The sequence below is a fragment of the Thermobia domestica genome, chromosome 18 (assembly GCF_964235325.1).
Source record: "Thermobia domestica chromosome 18, izTheDome1.hap1.1, whole genome shotgun sequence".
In the NCBI taxonomy this organism is placed as follows: Eukaryota; Metazoa; Arthropoda; class Insecta; order Zygentoma; family Lepismatidae; genus Thermobia; species Thermobia domestica.
Window position 1 is genome coordinate 162498239 of NC_137471.1, and position 23845 is coordinate 162522083.

Consider the following 23845-nt stretch of genomic DNA (forward strand, 5'->3'; position numbering starts at 1 on the left):
CAAGAAAATACTATAGCCCTACCGAAGGCAACCAAGCTCATACACAGAACAATCGAGGTGTTTAAGGCCCATACAGAGCAGGCATATACTGGAGAGAAGTACAGAGAGCCATAAAAGAGAAATATTTTAAAGAAGTTCCCTTAAAAATGAGTGGAAGGAAAAACAACGCATCGGAAATTAACAAAGGACAGTTCTATGAACAGAAGGTGCTTGACTGAGAAGGACACTGTGTACTCCGAAATGATGAAAATTATTTACCCTGAGTACTGTCCGGAAAATATTAATGTTGATTATAGCGAACAAGACTTGAAAGAATTGTGTGAATTGTTTCCTTTGTGTTTTCGAGAAACTATTCAAACTTATCACGACTTGAAGGATCGTGGAGGCTGGCAGGTCTTGGGGAGAATGAAGATACTAATGCAGTGTGTGCAAACGATACCAGTCAGCAATGCTGAGTGTGAGAGAGGTTTCAGTGTAATGAATAATGTTGTCACGCCAACTAGAAACGAGCTATCGGTTGGAAGTGTGTCATCTTTAATGACAATAAATAATAATGGTGCGCCATTGTCCGCAACCCCTCCCGTACGTTAAGCGCTGGATATCACAAGGAAGAAACACCGCCCTCTCAAGTTGCTAGGAAAGTAATCGAGGCAGAAGGAAAAAAATCGAAGGAAGCTTTGTGGAAACTACTGTGACTTAACTGCATCCATTGTCTTATAAGAGGTAAATTCAGCTATTATGATATTATTATTCACATAAATATTATGTGAAAATTCTATGTTGTCATGAGATTTGTTTGATTTGTGTTTGCACAAGTTTTCCCAACTCTATTTAATATGGAAGTGCCTGGAATTTTACAAGATTTGACTAAACCGCTCACACACACATTATATATATATATATATATATATATATATATATATATATATATATATATATATATATATATATATATATATATATATATATATATGGTAGCCAGGAAGGGCGTATTTTTTTAGCACGAATTTAAAAACTGCCCTTACTGTACATCCCATTATCCCTTAAAGCCACTTTTAAGGTAAAATAAAATAACGAAAGTTTTGGTTTCTTTCAGTTTACCGCCTCACGGTTATGCAATGATGACTAAAGGAGACTTGGACTTACTGATTATAATGGTATCTGAACCACTTTTTCCGTTCAACTGTATCCCACCGGGAACCGAATCCACGCGTGCCGTAGGCAAGCTTGTTAGCCACTAGACCAAACGGATGTCCAAAATAACGAAAGTTAAATATTAATGGAAATATTACATGATAAAAAACACGACGGTATATATCCCTTGAATCAAATTACATAAGAAAGAAAAGTGTTTAAATCTTCTTACCTTAATGTGATGTGTTTTCTAGAACCACAGATTCCAGGATCGTCATCATCTTGTGATTGAGTGTTCCGTGCAATCACTTTATTAATACAAGGCATGTGTTTAGTTCTCAAGTGCGATAATAAGGCACTTGTCGATCCTCCTTTGCATCTAAGTACTTTTTTACACAAGAAGCATTTAGCTTCTTCTCTAGTCTCGGCACGTTCACACTTCACTCCGTGACATATTGTGCTTTGCTTCAACTTAGTTGCTTAACACTTAATTGCTAATTTCACCCTTATCTTGCAGGTCACTGAAATGAATATTAAATGCTTGCTCAGTGCGTTTGCGCAGTTGACCTTGACAATCGTTGCACCATATGCACCTGCAAATGTTTACTATCAAAAGCTCGACACATTATAGGCTTAAGACTTTTAGGTTCCAAAACGTTCAAATTTGAATAAAATACATTTAAGGACGTTATACGTTAGAAAAAACGTTGTTTAGGATTTTGTTTTATATATTACAGAAAATGACATTTTCGTACATTTGATTATCAGTATATTTTAACAATGTTAGCTATTGTGCACATCGAAACATCTTTTAATACAACAATATTTTAGTTTTAAGCTAACAGTTTTAAGCTAACATCTTTTAAACAAAATAAAATATTAATAGAACTTTCCTTACCTGGAGTTGTTATTCAAATCTGGTACAAGTACCATTGCCAATGGGGGCCAAGGAGTCGGGCGCTACTCGTAGGCTATACCTGCACCCCAGACTGGTAGTATATATTAATATTGCGCAAATAATGTGAAATTAACCTTTTCTGTATAACTCCCTCAAATAAAATGTATCCACCCTTCGATTTTGTCCCCAAGAAATTACATCTGATACTGTTACTGGTGGTATAGCATATCATAGCCAGTTTAGAACTACAATGGACCTAATATTTTTATTTTACTTACTTATTATTTTTAATTTTCCTCTTTTTAAAATCGAATGCACTTCACTTTCCTAGAATCACACTAAGGGAGAAAATAATACCTATATGAGGTAGAACATACCGCGTAGAGGGAGCCTTGTTATTCCATTGTTCAAAACTGTTTGACGAAGAGAGGCTAAATCAATATTTAGTGCGTTGATATATATACATAAATGGCACTTAGGTTATAGATTCTAAACGCGGGGGGGGATTCCGTCCCGACTTCGAAAAAATATGTATGCGTCGCCCAGTTCCTTAAGAAATACAATGGAGAAAGTTAGGAAGGGGTAACAAGCGTGACGTCATGCTGCTACCTACCGTCTTCCTACCTTTTCAGATCCACTTTTACCCCTTTTTATGACCCCCAAATTAGAACATTTTAGATGGTTTAAAATTCTGGTATTTTTGATCATAGCAACTTGACCTGTAAAGAAGACACAAAATTTCTCCATTAACTGTACAGGAACGAAATAGAATCATCCTTTAGAATCTGAAGCTTCGACATAACACTTAATTTGTGATGTGTGTCACTGCATGAGACCACTGCGTGGTAGCGATTTGTGTTCACGCAAAGCAAAATGTGCGTACATGAGCAAATACAAAACAGAAAAAAGCTATTTATTAATGCTTATTTTCATTACCGCAAACTAAATGCAAATATTACGTTGTGTCGAGCTCGAATACCGCTTGTGAATGAGGGCTCAGAGCGCTTGAAAAAATTGATTTACACAATAATTTTCTACTCTGAGTGCAGGAAATGAACACCAATAGGCCTACATACATTTCAATTTCTTACCGGTAAGTAGTTATCCGGATTTTCGGTATCCAGTTCTAAAACAAGCCAAAAAGTTCGCTATAGTAGATTAATTCAACGACGGTACTAAGAAAGAGCTGTTTCAAAGAAACAATACACAGTAATTTTTGAAAAGGCGGTAGATGAGCCTCCGTAGGATTGTCTCCGTCTGTCTTTATTCGTGAAGACAATAAATCAAGCAATTTTTGTACTAGTATTACCATTTCTTCTATCTACTACATAATATTACGCAACTCTATCATACAGGGCATAGTGTTTCATTTCAGTATTCTCCCCATTAAATTGATCACTTGTGACTATACATATCTATATATTAAAATGCTAGGTTTACATGTTTGTGTGCAAATAAAAGTTTATGTGTTTGTCTCGAATCCTTTTGACAATGAGATCTCGAAAACCACAAGTGCTAGAATCGTGCCATTTTTGCTGGTCGATTCCAAATTTTGTGTAGATTGGCCCAGTTCCAATTTAATATTTAAAAAACATGGCTATTATTTCTTTAATACTTTTTTAGGGTACACTGGAAGTGTTGCCTTTTTAAAAAATAACACATTCTTTAAGTTATACACTCCAACAAAACATGTTTGTATACAGTGGTTGTATATTTCTCAGGCGTTTGTTTAATGATCAATTGATAATGAACCGAAACCGGTTTTTTGAAGAAAACCGAAACCGGGTTCTGAAGAAAACCGATACCGTTTATTGAAAAACCGAAACCGGTTTCGGTGAAAACATGTTTTTTGAAAACTTTGAAAAAACGGTTTAGGTTTTTCTTGGAAACCGGAAACCGAAAAACCGGTTCTGCGCCTACCACTAGTATATACTGTATGTGTGTGTCGTCTTTTTAAGCGTATGGTAATTATATGTTTATCTTTTATTTATATATTTATTTATTTATGTGTATTTATATATATTTATAATATTATATAATTATTTATGCCAATTATTTGTTAGTTTAGATTAGTTGTGCCAAGATCGTCCTTTTGATGTGTGTGTGTAATTTACAACAAATAGGAAGCCTCGGTATAGGGAAATACGAATTAGAATACTTGAAGTGGATTGGCTGCTGCCAGGAGCCAATCAGAAACAAGATATCTCAGCTCTTGTGTGTATATAAGACTGCACGTTTCTCATGTATCTCATAGTGTCTGATGAAGCCAAAATGTTAGTTGGCGAAACTGTAACACGTATGTAATATTTTTATGTGAATATATTGTTTCGCTGAGCAAATATTTTGTTTGTGTTTCAGTATATATAAAGCAAAGCTTCTACTTATGGAAAATATTACATGTGTAAGGATAAAATAGTATTGTAACGCCGCTAGTGGCGCATCGAGCCGGAAGCTTCATATCGTGTGGAATGAGTTGATAGCCGGTAAATTTGCAATTAAGTTTGAGAGTGAGATGCGTTTTACTGATAAGTATAGTGTCAAATTGTTCCTCGTGTAATAGTTGTTACAATATGAGTTTATGAGGTAAGTACAAGAGAATGTTGAGAAATAGAAATAAAAGTCATAGTCAAATAACTAGATACATGATCACTATGAAGTTAAATAGTTGTTTCGGGTGGAGATACATGAAAGTGCATGTACGAACCACTGTAAGTGTCATGAAAATCGAGGTGAAGAATGTTGCGAGCTGCGTGCTGAACGTGTTTTAATATTAATGGTTGTGCAAAAGACGAACGTTTTGAAGAGTGTGGGTGACAAATGCTAATAGTTTATGCATATAAAGAAATTGATTAGTCTTTCGAAGTCTCACCTTTTCGATTTTGAACATAATGAGTCAATAGTGGTACTACAAGTTTCGGCCTGAATTCTTCTGGAGCAAGCCGAGACTTGCACTTGTAGCTATATGTCGGAGGCGGAAATTGATACCAAGCGTTGCAGATTCGGACAGTTTTCATAGGAAAAGGAAAAGTGTGCACATCTTTGTAGGATAACAGGTTCATAGGATGTACTTTGTTTTCTTGACAGCGTTTACCTGGGTGAGGAATTGGTCGTAATGAGCAGGATTGTTCAAATCGGCGTCTCTTCTTGAAAACTAAGATTTGTTTATACAAAAGGTCGCTGATAATATCCTGTGATGTTCTCAGAATTCGAACTATGTACGTTGGTCCCTGATTGTTCCGAATACGGATGCATTTTTAAAGGTGTATCCCACTTCAGGAAGTTCAGCCTATATATCAAGTGTTATAGATAGAGGGACTCCTCGTACTACTATTGACATGGTATGTGGCTGAGGTTGCTAGTGTCGGATGTTGTTGAGAGAAGTTAAAGTTGCAGTTTTCCTGAACATTTCGAAACTGGATTGTCACGAATTATTTGCGAAGTTAGCAGACTGTGATTTAATGATGAATCCATTTTTTGTTTCTACCATTTGCGAAATATCTTTGCGTTGCCGATACTGGAGAAGCTAGACAAGTAAAACCTTCGAACTAAAGTACTTTGTATTGTAGTTTTTTCTGTAGCAAGCTGTAGACAGGCTGCACAGGAGGATAAGCTAGTTGGAGTCAGAGTCGGAGCTCGAGATGCTATGTGCATTTGTATGCTTCTTAAATGGTGGTGAACTCATTGATGATGCTTGGTGGTTGCCACTGGTCGGAGAACGAGAACTCTGGGAACTTGGTTCAGTGTATGCTGAGCAAGAATGAAATTGTGGAATGAAGAAAGCGGGAGGAAACTGGAAAACTCCGAGGAAACCCAAGCACACGGTGTTTGTCCACCACAAAGTTAACTTGGCGGGAGCAGGGTTTGGACTCGAGACCCCATGCATCAGAGGTAAACGCTTTACAACTGAGCCACCCCGGCAATTTTATCTTCAAAGGATGTATGAAAGATTTTCCATCGTCAATTATCATATGCGGTAAAATAACCGAACTGAAACACTATGTGATGAGAACAGGATAAGAGTGAAAATGATCATAATGATGATTAAAAATTATACTACTTGTGTACTCCAGCCAAATTACGTTCGTTAAAGCTCTCAATTTTTTGCAACCTGTCGCCTGTTAATGAATTAGCATCACTGTGCGCCCACATGAGTGGAATAAACTGAGTCTAGACTTGGCAGCTACGCCTCACTACATGTGCGCCAGCTGAGAAAGTATGTGAATGCACTACGTTTTACCGGCAAACCAAAGTGGCTAACAAACAATGAGAAGGTTACGCCCTCTGTAACGTGAGTGATGGAAAAGAATTTATTTATAAAGTGTAAGTGGAGATCTGTGCTCTATCGAAATTTTACAATTATACGGTATAAGAACTAACAAAAAATCAAAAAGAAAAAGAAAAATGGGCGTATGGAACTTTGATCCTTAGCATTATAATGTAAGTAAACATATATAACACAACCTAATATAGACAGATTGATTCAATATAAATACAAAACAATTAGAGAAAATAAAAAAATGTGCAAAGGGATAACGAGGATGGAGAATGAGGGGAGGTGCGAAGCACAAGTTAACACATGTGTATTGTTAATCAGACAAATGAATGTATCTTCTGCGTAGGGTCATCTCTATGTGATGATGGGAACCGGAGAAGCCAAACTGAGCAGAAAGTGATTACTGGGCAGGATATGATGGATGAAAGAGTGGAAGATGCTAATGAATAACATAATCACATATAACCTTCAGCCCCAGATTAGCCCCAATTCGTGACTTTTTTTGAATTATTTGTAAACAAATGCAACAACAGTTTTCTTAATTGGTATGTTAGCAACTTTGGGTGAGACACTTGTCGCTTTCCGGGGAAGATGTGGATTTCGTATTTATATGCCGAAAAGACCTCCAAAATGTGGAATTAAAATTGTTATTCTTGTTGGTGAAACATTATACTACACAACAAACATAGAAGTGTATGTAAGGACACAATCAGAAGGCCCGTTCCAGATAGATAACAAACCTGAAGAAGTAGTGAAGAGATTGTGTCAACAGATTCATGGTTCGTCTTGCAAAGAGACCTTTTTACAATAATCGGTTTACAAGCTGCAATTTGGTTAAATAAATGGAATGAGACAGTAAGTTAACTATTATAGGAACAATTCGTAAAAAACTAGAGAGTTGCCCCCGCGTTTGTGAATGCCAAAAGGAGGAAAGAATACAGTAGTGTATTTGGTTTTCATTAGAACTGCACCATTGGTTCGTATGCATCTAAGAAAAATCTGTGTGTAGTGCGGATCTCAAGTACGCCCAATGACGTCAAATTAGATGAGAGTTCCAGAGATAACAGGAAGCCAGAGATGGTCAGATTTTACAACGATACTAAAGGTGGGGTGGACATAGTAGACCAGATACCTACTGAATATGACGAAGAAAGAAATACTACACGATGGCAAATAACGTGATTTTATCACCTCTATAATGTAGAACTGATTAATAGTAATGTTATACATTTAGCGAACACAGCAAGCTTTTTCGGATTGACTCTAGAGGATGCTTCTGTACCTAATCATGTCGGAAAGCGAAGACGATGTTACATGTATAAACACATGTGGCCAGATATTTTTCCAAAAGTGCTGTAAGTGGATTTGCCTAAGTCACGCAAAAATGATGTGTGGAGACTGCTGCAGAAGTGAAACGTGAATATACCGCTATTAGGAGAAATCCTGGTTTACTTCTTCCTAGTTAATAAATATTTTATTTTGAGTACCGGTATCTAAGCAATAAAATAGTCAAATAATTATCGAACTTAATTTTAACAAGAAAGGTATTGCCTCAATAAAAATGTATAGTTTCGCTTAAAGCGTATCCATTGTCTGGTGTTTGTATTTAATATTGTATATATAATACAAATTTAAATCCTAGTTCACATCTTATCAGTCAAAAATGTTTCTGGGTCCAGGAGGAAAAATGTTACCATTCATAAAAATGTTTTTCACCTTACCACTATAAGGTTAAGAATAATGAATCTCACGAGGGTAAAGTGTACTGGCAGAGCGTAAACATTAGGGACAAGGAGTATGCTGATAGCGATTTGGTGTGGGGTCTAAAGTGAGGTAGTATATATTGCATGAATAAAGGGTGCTGAGTTTGGAAGCGTTTGTTAATATAGCTGAGATTTACTTTTTCGATATATTACTGTAATATAGACAAGTTATGCATTGGTATAGCTCCAAAGTGGGACTAGGTAATCGGACAATGAAAGGTAGGTGGAAAACTTTTGGTTAGAAAGTCAACAGTTTTTTTTTTTTTTTATAGATTTTGAATAATGAAGTTATCCACACTGTAAATCTGTATCTTAAGTTTGGCAGTAACAAACCTTTGTATGTACTAAGGAACGTCTATGCATAAAATACAAAAAGGCGGTATCTAACCGCAGAAAAGTTAAAGTTCGAGCTACTGCTTCGGGAAAAATATTTGTGCTATCTCTATGCTTTATCATTTCCATTGTGAACCCAGTAGTAAGGCAACGGCTAGAGTCTGCGTTTGACAGTTGGAGATGCAGTGAAATATCGTTATCATTTATTGGTAGAGAACACTGAATTAATATAATTTACAATGTTCAACTCAGATGGCAAAAAAAGAGTGAGAGTAACTTGGACAACGTGATCCCACGCTATAGAATTGTGCCAAATCAGATGCTTTATATTCTGCATTGAATGTAGTGATGAGCAGAAGAATGCTGCTCAAAATTGCAGAGAACAGAAAACCACCTTTAAACTATAATACCAAAATGTACAAAGCATTACAAACAATTCTGCAGACTGTGCTGTAAATATGGCTGTTTAGTGGTGAGCGAAACATGTCTGAAAATATCGACAAGGAACAGTGGAATGTCGTTTCTCAACCAATTCTCTACATAAAAAATAAGACCGCAAGGCCATAAAGGCGGACAGTTTGTAGTATTAAAATTAATGGGGCAGCAGAGCACAGAATGATCTCGTACGTGAGTGTGAAACTATTTGAGCAGAGGTAAGTCTGTCGGAAAACAGTCTTCGGCGGGTGTTTCTGCAGACAATATAGGAACAGTGCTCAAAGTTTACTTGACAGATGCCACGAATCATTTCCGGAAGTTGTCAAAAGGTGACAAAGTTGCTCATTTTGGTGACTATAACTTGAGCTTAGATATGGATCTACAATAAACATGGGATAACATCACACACAAATGGAATCCCTTTGTCAACTATTCTACTCAAGCACTCAATTTGGGATACTACAATTTTCATAGCACGCGTAAAAATAACAGAGTAGATTATATTATCTCTAATCCTCCAACAGAATGCGACATCTCATATAAACTCTCCGCTCGTGTGAGGTTTTGGTCCTTTGTGGATTATGATTTACTTTGCAATATGTGAACCTTGAGTAAATGCCTTGCTAAGCTTCTTGCATCTCTTTGGTGATTGAGTTGTATTCAACTGCATTTCAAGGTTCTAGCTTTGACTATATCGTCTTCCACACTTTCCACTCATGAGGTTTTGATCCTGTGTGGCTCAGCACGTATGAACGTTGAATAAATTCTATTCAAGGATTTTTGCAAGGTGAGATTTTGCTACTGTTTAGATTCACATGTGTGTAGCCAATTTCGAACGTAGATTAAATGCCTTACCACACTCTTGACATGTGTGGTGTTTTACTCCTGTGTGGATTAACATGTCTCTAGCCAAACTTCAACGTTTATCAAATTACATACCGCACTCAGGGCATATTAATATGTGTAGCAAGAGTTGAACTTCGATTAAACTTCCTACCACACTCTTAGCATACGTGACCTCTTTTTCTTGTATGGATTAATATGTGTGTAACTAAATTTAAACGATATTTAAATTCGCCATCACACTCGTAGCATGTGTGATATTTTGTTCCTCTGAGGATTAACATATGTCCAGCCTATTTGGAACATCGATTAAATGACTTACAACACTCTTGGCATGTTTAATCTTTTTCTCCTGTGTGAAACAAATAAACGTAACCACACTTGAACATAGTCTAAATCCTTTACCACACGCTTGGCGCGTGTAAGTTTCTTCTGTGTGGACTATCATGTGTGTACCTAAACCTCAACATTGACTAAATGGATTATCTGTCACTTGGAAAGTGTGATGTTTTTCTCCTGTGTGGATTAACATGTGTCTAGCCAAATGTGAAAGATGAGTAAATGCCGTACCACACTCTCGGCACGTGTGAGGTTTTTCTCCTGTGTGGATTAACATGTGTGTGGCCAAAGTCGAACGTCGATTAAATGCCTCACCACACTCTTAGCACTTGTAAGGCTTTCTCCTGTATGTATTAACATGTGTGTAGCCAAATTCGAGCGATCATTAAAAGCCTTACCACACTCTTGGCACGTGTAAGGTTTTTCTCCTGTGTGGATTAACATGTGTCTAGCCAAATGTGAACGTTGAGTATATGCCTTACCACACTCTTGGTACGAGTGAGGGTTTTCTCCTGTGTGTAGCCAAATTCGAGCTATCAAAAGCCTTACCACACTCTTAGCACTTGTAAGGTTTTTCTCCTGTATGTATTAACATGTGTGTAGCCAAATTCGAGCGATCATTAAAAGCCTTACCACACTCTTGGCACGTGTAAGGTTTTTCTCCTGTGTGGATTAACATGTGTCTAGCCAAATGTGAACGTTGAGTATATGCCTTACCACACTCTTGGCACGTGTGAGTTTTTTCTCCTGTGTGGATTAACACGTGTGTAGCCAAAGTTAAACGTCGATTAAATGAATCACCACATTCTAGACACGTGTGAGATTTTTTTCCAGTGTGGATTAACATGTGTCTAGCCAAATCTGAACGTTGAGTAAATGCCTTACCACATTCTAGGCACGTGTGAGATTTTTTTCCAGTGTGGATTAACATGTGTCTAGTTAAACCTGAACGTTGAGTAAATGCCTTACCACATTCTAGGCACGTGTGAGGTCTTTCTCCTGTGTGAATTAACATGTGTATGGCCAAACTTGATCGTTGAGTAAATGCCTTACCACACTCGTGGCACATGTGAAGTTTTTCTTCTGTGTGGATTAACATGTGTGTAGCCAAAGTTGAACGTTGATTAAATGAATTACCACATTCTAGGCACGTGTGAGGTTTTTCACCAGTGTGGATTAACATGTGTCTAGCCAAATCTGAAAGTTGAATAAATGCCTTACCACATTCTAGGCACGTGTGAGGGTTTTCTCCTGTGTGGATTAACATGTGTGTAGCCAAATTTGAACGTTGATTAAATGCCTTACCACACTCTTGGCACGTGTGAAGTTTTTCTCCTGTGTGGATTAACATGTGTGTAGCCAAATGTGAACGTTGAGTAAATGCCCTACCACACTCTTGGCACGTGTGAGGTTTTTCTCCTGTGTGCATTAACATGTGTGTAGCCAAATTTGAACGTCGATTAAATGCCTTACCACATTCTAGGCACGTGTGAGGTTTTTCTCCTGTGTGGATTAACATGTGTCTGGCCAAATCTGAACATTTAGTAAATGCCTTACCACATTCTAGGCACGTGTGAGGTTTTTGTCCTGTGTGGATTAACATGTGTGTAGCCAAATTCGAGCAATCACTAAAAGCCTTACCACACTCTTGGCACGTGTGAGATTTTTCTCCTGTGTGGATTAACATGTGTGTAGCCAAATTTGAACGTCGTTTAAATGCCTTACCACATTCTAGGCACGTGTAAGGTTTTTCTCCTGTGTGGATTAACATGTGTGTAGAGAAGGTCGAAGATCGATTAAATGTCTTACCACACTCTTGGTACGTGTGTAGTTTTCCTCCTGTATGAATTACCATGTGCGTAGTCAAACTTGAACATACTCGAAATTCCTTTCCACATACTTCACAAATATGAGATTTTTCACCTGAATGCACAAACTCACCACTTGACACAGTTGAACTTTGATTAGAGCGTTTATCACTATTTTCGTACGTATGAGGCTTTTCACTTTCCTGTGTCACCATATTTTTTGTCAAACGTGATCGATGATACCCTTTGGCAAACTGCGTCGAAGTATAAGATTCCTCATAAGTATGAGAAATGGCTTTATTTAATGTAGTAAAGGTATTCCCTTCTCCGTGGAAAGCAAAGATGTTATCGCGCCTGTAACAAATTCAACAAACAATGAAATGTAAATGGAGATAGTGATTAAGTAGCAAGAAAACATGTAATCATTCGCCGTATTACATGATAAAGTTACGCTTCATTTGTTTTATTAAATTAAATATTGTAGAAATATGAAATGGAGTACCATTTCACTATTGTCTCAAAAAAAATTGCTGTAGTTTGTTTCACTATATCAAATTAAACGACCATTTATATCGTGGCGGTCATAAGTCTATGACAAAGTATTGTCGGCAGTCTTGACACAAATGCACAGTATGAGAATTAAATCTGTCTCATCTGTAGTTTCGTGTGGAGAAAACACCAACTTGCGATCCAAAGGTTAACTTATATCATCATAGGAGGAACACGAAAGGCATTTTGAAACCAATTAAAAAATTACATACAACTTTCCAAGCTGAGGCAGAGTAACTTAGAGTAACAAGACTAAAGATGAATCATTTACAGCGTTGTGATCGTGGTTCACTGGTCTAAGGCTCGACCAGTAATCTCGAGGTTCTTCGATCAAATACACGTCATGCATTTTTTTTCTATACGAATTTTGATGGAAATAGATCGGCGATAACACAGGCTTCATTACATTCAAATATTTGAATACTCGTTTGTTTCAGCACTTGAACTATCAAATTTTCAGGAATAATACTAATAATAATCACAATCATTTCGAAGAATATTTAAAAATTAAAATCTTATTATCGCTCAGCTCGTACCATTACAAGCAGAAACGTGAAATTAGGCAAAAAAAAATATTTCGGTTTTGTGTAATGTTGCCCATGAAAACACGAATTTCTCATCTCGATTCTAAAACAAACCAAACAAAATCGGATTGAAACATTTTAATTCGAGACGGGACAAGGTTAACTCACACCATAGTCATGCTTTGGAGATGAGAATCGAGACGAGACCAAAACTATCGTAAACATTTCTCATCTTATCTCGATTCTAGAAATAGTGTATGCCACTATTTAAGCAACAATTGCTCTGTAGACTGAATCTTATACATCATTTTGATAGTTTGTATTTCTGAGCTCACTGAATTATGGTCTGTGTATATTATTGTAGCAAAGATTTTTTAATTACATCTGCAAACTTGACAAGTTGTTTTATACAAGCTTTAGTTTTCAATTATATTCAGTTCTTTTTTTTTTACAGTTTTTTCCTGAAAACGTACAGTAGAATATATGCTACACGAAATATTAGCAGAATTCTTTCGTTTAAATTTGAGTAGCTGTAGAGGTGTCTCATGATGGTATGGAACCCCTTTCTTGAAACCCCTTCGACATCTTCTGTAGCTTAGCCAGCATAACCATTACTTAAAAACAACTGTAATTACGGCTCTTGTGAGTTTAGAATCCCTGCTTTCTACACCAAAATTACCTCGAAACTTTCCGTTATAACATTTAACTTTCCTTATATAACATTTAGCTAGTTGTAGGGAAACTTTCCGTTATAACATGTAGCTAGTTGTAGGAACGTATCGAGAGGGTATGTGCTGTTGGTCCTTACACTTCTCTCCAATCCCGACTATTTTGTAACTTATGGCTTACGCTACGGGTTATTTTACAGGCTTTGATACAATGTGTCCTCATACGAAATTTGTTACCTATACTATTAATATTATTAGTATTATTACTGAATATTTGAGACCTCAATATTACGTCACACTGCCGTAACAAAGCTGGGATAAATGCAATAAACAAGTTACAAATCTTGGGAAAAACACGAAAATCAATGTGAAGGTTACGATTATATTTACAAGAATCTAAGAACTACCAAAATACACGATTTCAACCACATGGCGACCGTTCTCCGGATTAAATTATAGCATTCTCCTACAACTGCTTCTACAATACCATTAGTTATACAGATAACGTGTTGAGTTTGGATCTAATTAGCCTAGTGTCGACAGTCAATTTCCATCAGAACCTCGGCGAACACAATTAATTAAAAATAAAGCAGAGTGATAGATAAAAACAAGAACTGAGTAATGTAGATTTTTCATGTAAGTTAAGTAAATATGTTTTGACATTGAGAGCAACAGAGATTAATGTAGCTCATAAAAATGTTTCTTGTTGAATTTAAGTCCTTGTAGATGTGAGTGGATAGCAAACAGCTGATTGAGTATACACACATACATACATCTTTTACACTATGCACCTTCATGTGCATTTATGAATAAGAGTAAATATCTTAATACTAATACACAATAACACACTGAGCAAGGCTATGTGATAATATGTAAAAAGAAAACAGTATCGCGTGACAGTTTCAACACAATAACTGTGCAAACAAACAGAGAACATATAGAGAATGTTTCGGAAAGCAGGTATTAGGACGTACAGGAAAAGAGGAAGCAGAATAATTGAACTAGTCAGAAGAAAAATTTACATAGGAGAAACAAAAAAATGCAAAAAAAGGATTAAGCAGCACCAGGATGATGTAAGATTGAAAATGGACAACAATGCGATATAAGAGCATCAGAAAGAAACAAACCACAGGATAGGGTGGGAAGGAGCAGAGGTCATAGAAGTAGAGAACAGGACTTTGGTGAGAAAATGGAAGGAAGCCAGAGAGATTATGAAAGCAGGACGCAAGGTGATGAACTGGAATGCAAGATTCTCGATAAATAAGGAGTGAGAGAAGATTCTGCTTAAAGAAGAAGGAATAAAAAGGAAGAAGAAAGAAAGAGAAACAAAATAACAAGGAAAATAAGGATAATTAGAGGACAGGACGCATCCAGCGGAAAAAAAGTAAACCTTTAATTGGACACGTGTGCAGCGAAAAAGTGAAAGTGAAAGCCAGACAAGTGTTACTTTTTAAAGAAGGGGCGGAACCTAATTAAAATTGATCTCCGGACAGTATATATAAGTGATGACAAACTCCCAGCAACCAGAAGGAGTGGAAGTCTGATGAAGACACAGTTCTTGTGTAGAAACTATCATGTGATACTGTTTTTCAAATAATATCACATGGCCTTGCTGAGTATGTTATTATGTATTAGTACAAAATGGAATCAAAACCTGATAGAATAGTTATAGAAAATATTTTATATATGGTACTAGTTTATATCTGTGTTAGTTTTATATTGAAGCACTTCGTAAAGTGAAACCTGAGTTGTAAAAAGAAGGATTGGTTGTCAATGGTCGTAATATCAAAATTCTTAGTGTTTCATGTTTTAAGTGCATATTTCTTATTTTCGTATTAAACTCAAACATTTATATTTTTGTACTTTGAATTAGTTGCTCGTATATCAATATGAAAATTGTTTTAGAACAATTTCAAGCAATGTTGACAGAGGAATTAGAGAAACAATTAGAAACCATTGCTCAAAAATGGTAATGAATATTGGATGCCTAGGACAAAAAATACATGAATCAGTAGGTGAACTTTAAAAGCCTGTAACAGAAACGATTTGAGAGCGTAGGAAAGATCGAATTGAATGCCAAAGCAGACAGCTTACGTAATAATATCAAAGTAGCCAATAACTCCTTTACTGAAGTACTCTCTAAATTAGTTAACGCGGTCAATCATGTTGATTCAGTAACTGCTGAGTTTAAAAATAGTGTAGCGGAATGAAAGAAAGGTCTCAATGTGTTCTATGAATACATGCGAACGGCACAGTTTGAGTGTAGGCAAACCAACAAAATAAAAGAGTGCAAGGTGGAAAAGAAACCGTCTCGAATTCGAGCCGGGCCCAAGTTGTGAAAGATATGTGCCAAATAAACCAGAAAGTCGATTACAGTCAGGAAAAGGAAATATGCAGTGTAGAGATAGCAAAAAAGAAGAATCGTTACGCGTACCTGTAAAAAATTGTTTCTAATGTAATTGTTTTGCCGGCAAGGGATACCGATGTTTCACACATGATAAGCGGTAGAGTTCAGGTTGCGCGTATACGCCCTCTCGAAAAAGCCAGGGAAGGCTTGAGAGTTCAATTGATAATTTTGTGTGATAAAGGAGTTACAGTGTGGTCGGTTTTGTGTCACAGGCAAATGGTTTTGCGCGAATTAACAAATTAAAATTTGTCTTTGTAACAGTGTATGTCTAACGTAAGTTGCGTTTTAGTGCTGCAAATCCATTCCGACTTTATCAGCTTTGAGTATAGTAGAAGGAAACGACTTCAAATTCACAATAGACCCGCCAAGTGAATTCTGTTTTACGTAGTGAAGGTCTCGTACATAATATATCGGTCGGAAATGTTTACCGTGAACAAGCGTAACACTCCAAATAAAGCACACGCAGTCGAAAGTATATTTCCGTTAAGGAACCCAATTCAAACACCAAAGTTATGAAGAAAAATAAGATGGCCAATGATACCCAGTTGAGTTTTCGTAATACATTATTAACGTAAACTCGATTTCGAGGAGCATAATTAGTAAAATTAAAATGAGCAAACGTGATCATATCAGTACATCAGATGCAACATTTATTAATTTTCACTTGCCGAAATGTTTGAATTTTCAAACTAGTACTTCATTATTGCGAAATTGTAAAAAGCGAAAGTTTAAGTGTAGTGCTACAAAAAATGTAGACATGTTGATTGCTCATGATGAAAACAATGTGCGTCGACTTCCACGTACAGCGTGTTCTTAGCACGCACAACCACACATTAGGCGTGCAGAAGGAAATAAGTTGAGAATAAAAGGAAAGTGCCTTGGTAAGCGTAATTCGGAACGCACTAAACTCGGTCAAAGACGAACTACATGCAAATTAAAGTCGAGCTGTAGGCGAGGTTATTTCGAGTAAAAATGCGGAAGAAGTATACATCAACTCCGAAGTACACTAAAAAGCTTAAGTTAAAACACGTACGAACATTGTATAGTAAACTACATGGCAAAATATAGTAATAGTAAGCGCAAACAAAAAAAAAAAAAAAGGAATTTATGGCAGGTATCGCATTGCAGCGTAAATCTAAACGTCGCAAAGGAAGGCGTGTCATTACGTGGAAGTTTAGTAAATACGCTGTAAAAAGGATAAAAATTTTGAAATTAAACAAACTAACTGGAAAAGTACACGTAACCGTGCTAAATTACAGCTTATAAGCGTAACCGGCACAGATGGAAAATTAAAATCTTAGCACCAAAAAAGCGTGAACTTCACCCCAACTCGGGTTAAACCCCGGAAGAGATGAGAAATCAGAAATACCCAATTTGAACTTTTAAAATTTTAGATTATGAAAAAAGGACTACTGCTTATTTATTTGATTATTTCCCCGAATTTCGAAGGTTACTTTTCAGAATCAAAGTGTGTGCCCACCGCCACTGACGCACCAGTCCAAGAAACCATCAATATCGCTCTACAATCACATACGCTTACTTAGATGTCATGTTTTATGGTTTCCTTACAGTATTTGGAGATGAAAGATGAATGTGGAAAGGAGAGCATTGGAAATTTTAAGCAGGTAATTGATTTAGAACGCGATTTCCGACTTTGAAATGGTAATAATACCGCACCACTTGTGAAAGTATGGCTATCCCGTTTTGGATGCTGACTTTCAGTATCAAATTCTTATTAGGATGCTTAGGTTTTGTATTTTTTTTCAGGTCTTTCCAGTTTTGGGAACCATACTTAATAATTTTATTGTCAAATCATGTTTTGAGTTTTTAATCATTCTTCTTTAAGTTTATATTAACATTAACTGTCCCCATACAATCAAGCATTTAGAGACATGTTAGGCAATTAGATATAATTACGAACATAATTAGAGAAGTACTAGTAATAACTACAATTAATCATAAAGTTAAAATTTTGGGTAATTAAAAAAATGTGCTCTTCAGATAGTGAACCTTTTCATCTGATGTTGTGATTGTATAATGAGAAAATATGCGAAATTTGCAATGTAAGATCAAGTCACCGTCAAAATGCTGTAAGTTAAACACAATTTAGTAATAATATTGAAAGTAATTGACAATAACCTTGAATTTAATAAAGTTGCTCGTTGATTTGTCCGTCGTTCGATATATATATGCAGTCTACTATGAAAATTCAATGTGACTAATGATAACTGAAGTTAATTGACTTCACAGAAAGCGATATTATAAGCTAAGATGAGTTGAAGATTAAAATATAGTTAATCCCCTAGGGTCATCCCTACATTCGTTATAAAATTAAAGTGATGAAACCAGTCCGACGCCGGGTTGGGTCCCAGCAAATGTGCAGATTCGGCAATTGACTAAAATTTCAAAATTTTGTTCTAATTTTTAATGTTTGGCATAATTAGAGAAAAGTATAATAGTAATAAAATTGATGTTCGGATTTTAGATTTTGATATAAAATTTAGTTTTGATTTGAATTTATAGAAAATAATTAGAGTTTTGATTTGCATTTAGAGAAAGTAAATAAAATGTTATTCTTTTTGATATTTGAAAATAACTCTTGTATTCTTGTGCCTGAAATCATAAACCGGTCTCGAGAAAAAGAAAAAGGGAAGCCCGTTTACGATTTCACCCTTTACTACGATAAACACCGGATACTATGACGTATCGATAGTACGGAGTGCCTACGTCAGTTAGGCAGTATATGGTAAAATTCAGGTTTATGGTATGAGAACATATTAAGTTTGCTACGTACGAGTAGGCCCTGAACAACAATAATGTTTAATGAACAAGTTAATATTACTGTTATCTTGTGTTTCACTATTGTGACAAATGCTCTCAGATGTGACTTTATTCTCGATAAAGATAAGTGCAATTGCTAGTAAGCCACACATAAGTATTAGGTAGCGCTCTTTAAAAGGTTACATTTATAAACCTACCAATTTTGTAGGTACGAGCGGGCCTGAAGTAATACTAATGATTAAAAAATTGATGAACTGAAATGTGAGGTTGTACCATTTAATCTCCTCCCAGGGTGTATTTCTTGTCGTCATTTTCATTATATTTATTTTGTTAAAATGCCTCCTCAAGGCCTGAATGTTGACAGCCCAATTGGGGTTCAGAAATTAACCCTGATTTGTCATGACTAGTGATGGGTAAATTCCCGGGAAGATATTTTTCGGGAATATTCCCTGGGAAGATTCCCAAAATGGGAATGTATCCGGGAATTTATGTTCAATCACAAAGAAAATTGCATTCTTTTATTATATTATGATTTCAAAGTTGAATTATTTTATGTAAACAGCATATTATTACTGTTGTCCACAGAGGATTCTTTAAAATGTATATTCTGAACGGTACTATGTTACTTTATTAACACTTTATTATATTTAGAAAGTACGCATAAATGTATATTTATTTACAATATGTTCTATCAATTAATCATGTGTGAAAAATTATATAGTAAATTATATAGTAACAGTTTAAATTTATACGTAAGTGGATTTGCTCAACTTAACTCTAATACTGATATTATAAGCACATTAAATTTATAAATGTCATAAACCAATTAGATTGGGTAAATGCTAGAAGATACATGTCTCACCAATTTATCAACATTTGCGCATACATATTTATGTTCACAAAATTTGCAACATACTTGCTTATCTTTATATTTTAGCACGTAACATTGCCATACACGACCTTTCATTCTACCTATTTCTCGAAATTCCATACGTTAATACACATGTAAAAGAAGTCCGAATCCCTCTTCAGAAATTCGAGTCAGAGAGAGGAGACAGATCGACGTCTATCACTAATGGTGGTTCAAGGTTTATTAATAGTACTTCATCTCTATTTCTACATAATTCTAAATTACTTTACAAAATTGTTCCTTATCATCATTTGTAAATTAGTACTTTGCTAATTTTGGCTGTTCTTTAGCATTGGGGGCAGTTCTGCACCTACTTTTTTGCGATATTCTATTCCGATGCGATTGTTTTATGTTTTCATACGTTAAAATACGTTATCAACATTAAATTCAGAGAGCATTGCAGAGCGAGCGTTAGCGAATGAAGGCGGGTTAAAGCCCCGCCTGGCACGTGTTTTTTTATATTCGTTACCAACAATTCACTTTATTTTCTCACATAAATCACTTCCACTTACCTTTCCGTTTTATATAATCCCCTACTGAATTAAAAAAACTATGTTCGATACTTTCTTGACTACTTGAACATCACTATCAACTCATTTCTTCCGTAAATCATCTTACTTTTTGCTAATTTTGGCCTCTAATACTAAACAATTACCCTACTTTTTAGTGCAAATTGAAATGGAACTTTAAAGAAATCATATTATTAGTTATATAAAGTACCGTCAAATAATTTTAATTTTTTTAACCTCTAAGCTATTTAAAACCTAGAAGTAAATCATAATATATTAAAATAAAGTAATTAGTCATATTGTTCTTATAAGTTGGAAGATAAAGTAAAGAAATGGAAATAAATTTCTTCCCGGGAATTTATATGCCAGGGAAAAAACCCGGGAATATTCCCATTTTATAAATTCCTTCCCACCGGGAATATTCCCACTGCCCATCACTAGTCATGACTTAAATGCCGAAGGCATGCAACTAGGGTGCTATGTAAGGTCTTATGGTAGAAGCAATTAATTCGAATCGTCAGGGACCCTGCAAGCTTCAGCTGTAAGAGATTGTCAGCACCGTTGGTTTTAGGATCCAATTCATTAATCTGTATTTTTTATGAATCACTTACAACCTGTGTTGTCAAATAATTACGCACAGAATGGCGCTCCGTAGCGCTTAACCGCCGTTTAACTAACTTATTTGTATTAAAATGTTCAAACGGTTATTAGTTACGTTGTATAATATAACGAAACTGACTTAACATTGACGGTAATTCTTTTAAAATTTGTCGGCCCTTACAGTGACTGTTTTCCACGCCACTACAACAACAAACCCTCCCTGTAATTAGAACTGATGCTGACCCCAACATTAACACCAAAATAAAGTTACATGTTCTATCGTAGGGGGTAGTTGAAACTTCGTGTATACAGTTCATGGTTTTACCGACGGAGGACTGTGAAAATCTCTTCATATTTTGTGCGAAGTAAGGCCTGATGTGCCACTGTAAGCGAAATTTGGTATCAAAATTTAGTGTGGCAAATCATAACACGGAACTATGAAAATGTTTGGGAATGAAGGGATCCTTATAATTAAGAAGTTACGTCCCTAATGTATTGTGTTACTTTGGAACACAAATATACGAGCCAAGAAAGCATTTCAGCATGTTACCTATAAAATACTTAGGAACGTACAAGAACACATTCAACACGTAAGACATGTAAGTCATCCTAAATACAGAATTTTGCGCTATTCTTGTTTACCCACATTCTGCGTAATGCCCTAATCTGCATAGCAATCTCATTTTTACCGGCCATCTAGCACATGCTGATTAGCGTTGATTTTACAATAATTCATATATTATACGAACACCAAGCCCCTAAAGTGATCCCATATTGAGAAATGCAGGTCCATACCCTAAAAAAGATTCCAGGGAATGTAAAAAGTCGACTTCCTTGAAAAAATGAGTGCAGCTATGAAATGGACTATTGTATGGACCTCTACAAATAATGAACATCCATAGATGGTTAAAATATTCTTTATCTTGTATTTTACTTGTTTTTCGGAGCCCGCCGGAAAAATCAAGCTAGACCCATTTGAGCTAAATCAAAATAAAATCACAAACGTCCATAGTTTATGTTCGAATATAATACATTACAGGTTTACATTTGTAAAATTTTAGGATAATTACCATTCTCATTATTTGTTATTTTACATGTCTCTATATAAATAAAACAATATCGTCGAGCACCCATATTTTAAATATGTGCAACAATTAGTGAGAAATGTTTAAACAATAATAAAAAATAATTATTTTATCAAGATACGAACTACATAAGAATTGTATGGATCGTATCAATCTTGCTGTTATTTTTATTTGGTATACAGCTTGTCTATGTGTCCCATGTCATTTCCAATTTGTAGACTACTAACTTACGTTCATGATATCTCCCATACCTAAATATTTCTCGTGACGTATTGCTTTCAACCAACAAATTTTCCGAAACCATGTAACAGTATTATCAATCTGAGCCAATTATTTAATGAAGAATTGAACATTACCTTTCTGGCCGAACTGAATTTAAACTTTTTTTTGTTAATTGTTCGGAGTCATTAGAATACGACGCGCAAGTCTCCTGAACCACAATTTTTTTTAGCGTTTCTATATTACTTTCAAATTCAGGATCTTCTGGTGCTAATTCTGGTTTCACCCTATCAACGTTTAGTTTCACATCCAAAGAGCACATAGCTGTATCCTTGTCCACTGATACCTCTCCTTCCGTTGTAGATAATATTAACTCTTTGTTGTCATTCATTAGTTCGTATGTCCACCCTCTCCCTTCGAGCGGATCATCACTAGGTAAGTCATAAGCAATTTCTTCTTTGCATATCAATTCCAACTTAACAGACGCCTTACCAGCCATTGTGAATTGAAATATAATAAGAATTTAACACTGTTCTTATACTCCCCTTATGTTTTACGTTGCCAGTGTTAATGAAATGATTTACAAGTACTTTCACAAAAACAACTTTATATTTCCAAACTTCTTCTTCTTCGTCTTATTCTTCTTCATCAACCACAATTTTGTAGATGCGTCAAAAAAGTGGCGCAAAAGAACGTTGCCGCTGTCTTTGAAAACTTATCGGCAATTTACAAAGGTACTTGAACATGTAAAATGTAATGATTTGATTAGTAGAAAAATGATAAAAGTAATAAGAGGAGTACAAAGGTATATGACATATGCAAAGTAAGAAGTATGATAAAGTAAAATAGACGTGAAAAAAAGTAATGTCACAATCGGGAAAAAGTCAAATCGGGAGAGAAATACGACACAATAGGGTAAAGGTCAAAATCGGGAGAGAAGTTCGAACAGGGAAAGAGGGCTGAGGGCCAAGAGAGACAGGGCAAAAGGTAGAGAAGAGGGGGAGTGTAAAATGAACGGAAAAAAGTGTTGAAGAAAGAAGGGAATGTATGAACGTGTAAATGGAAAAAATAATGTAAGTGTAGTGTATATGTATAGAAAGGCCCACTCAACTCTCGTCCTCACAGAGCACACGAAACACGATGCACTCGCTGTAACTACCACTGACGAACTCCATCAACCACAATTGTTCTCTCGGCAATTGATTGTTTGTTTGTAGTAAGCATTACAAAAGTTTTGCATAGTATCAATATCACTGTATTGAACAAGAATATCGGCAATTTAGAAAGGTAATTAAACATGTAAAATGTAAAGATTAGAATAGTTGAAAAATGATAAAAAAGTAAATAGATGTGAGTAGTAGGGGTCCCGTTATATGCAGCCGAGTCAGCAAAAATTTTCTCGATTCTGATTGGCTGAGAGAGGTCACGTGACGTTAGGCCCCGCCCACGCGGGAAATTCAAATTTTCAGGTCACGTGGTATGACGTCATGAGTTACCCTGCGGGGAAATCCCTCATTCTCTTTTATGACCGGGATTTTTGAAATTTTTCCCTTTTACGGGTAAGATGTGTGATTCTGATTGGTTGACAGATATCACGTGATTTTAGACCCTGCGATATTTGAAATTCGTTCCCTTTTACGGGTAAGATGAATCCTTTAGTACCACGATACTGATTGGCTGATAGAGGTCACGTGATCTTAGGCTCAAGGATTTTTTAAAATTCGTTTCCTTTTATGTGTAAGATGAGTGGTTTGGTACCTTGAATTT

At 35.8% G+C, this 23845-nt stretch overlaps 1 protein-coding gene across 1 annotated transcript; it reads right to left on the reverse strand.

Moving 5' to 3' along the window:
• Window positions 1-1072: 1072 nt before the first annotated feature.
• LOC145675998 (uncharacterized) lies at window positions 1073-22708 on the reverse strand. The gene is made up of 2 exons (XM_081746835.1): window positions 22216-22708; window positions 1073-12180 (listed from the first exon to the last, which is right to left on the reverse strand). The coding sequence occupies exons 1-2, from the start codon at window positions 22575-22577 to the stop codon at window positions 10575-10577; spliced, it is 1968 nt and encodes a 655-aa protein (XP_081602961.1). The 5' UTR covers window positions 22578-22708; the 3' UTR covers window positions 1073-10574.
• Window positions 22709-23845: the final 1137 nt, after the last annotated feature.

Bases quoted from the DNA above. Each gene is read 5' to 3' on its own strand.
- LOC145675998 (XM_081746835.1), bottom strand. From the start codon at position 22,577: ATGGCTGGTAAGGCGTCTGTTAAGTTGGAATTGATATGCAAAGAAGAA. The intron at 12,181-22,215 runs GTAATGTTCAAT...AATTTGTTACAG, and splicing joins AATTCAGTTCGGCCAGAAAG to GCGCGATAACATCTTTGCTT.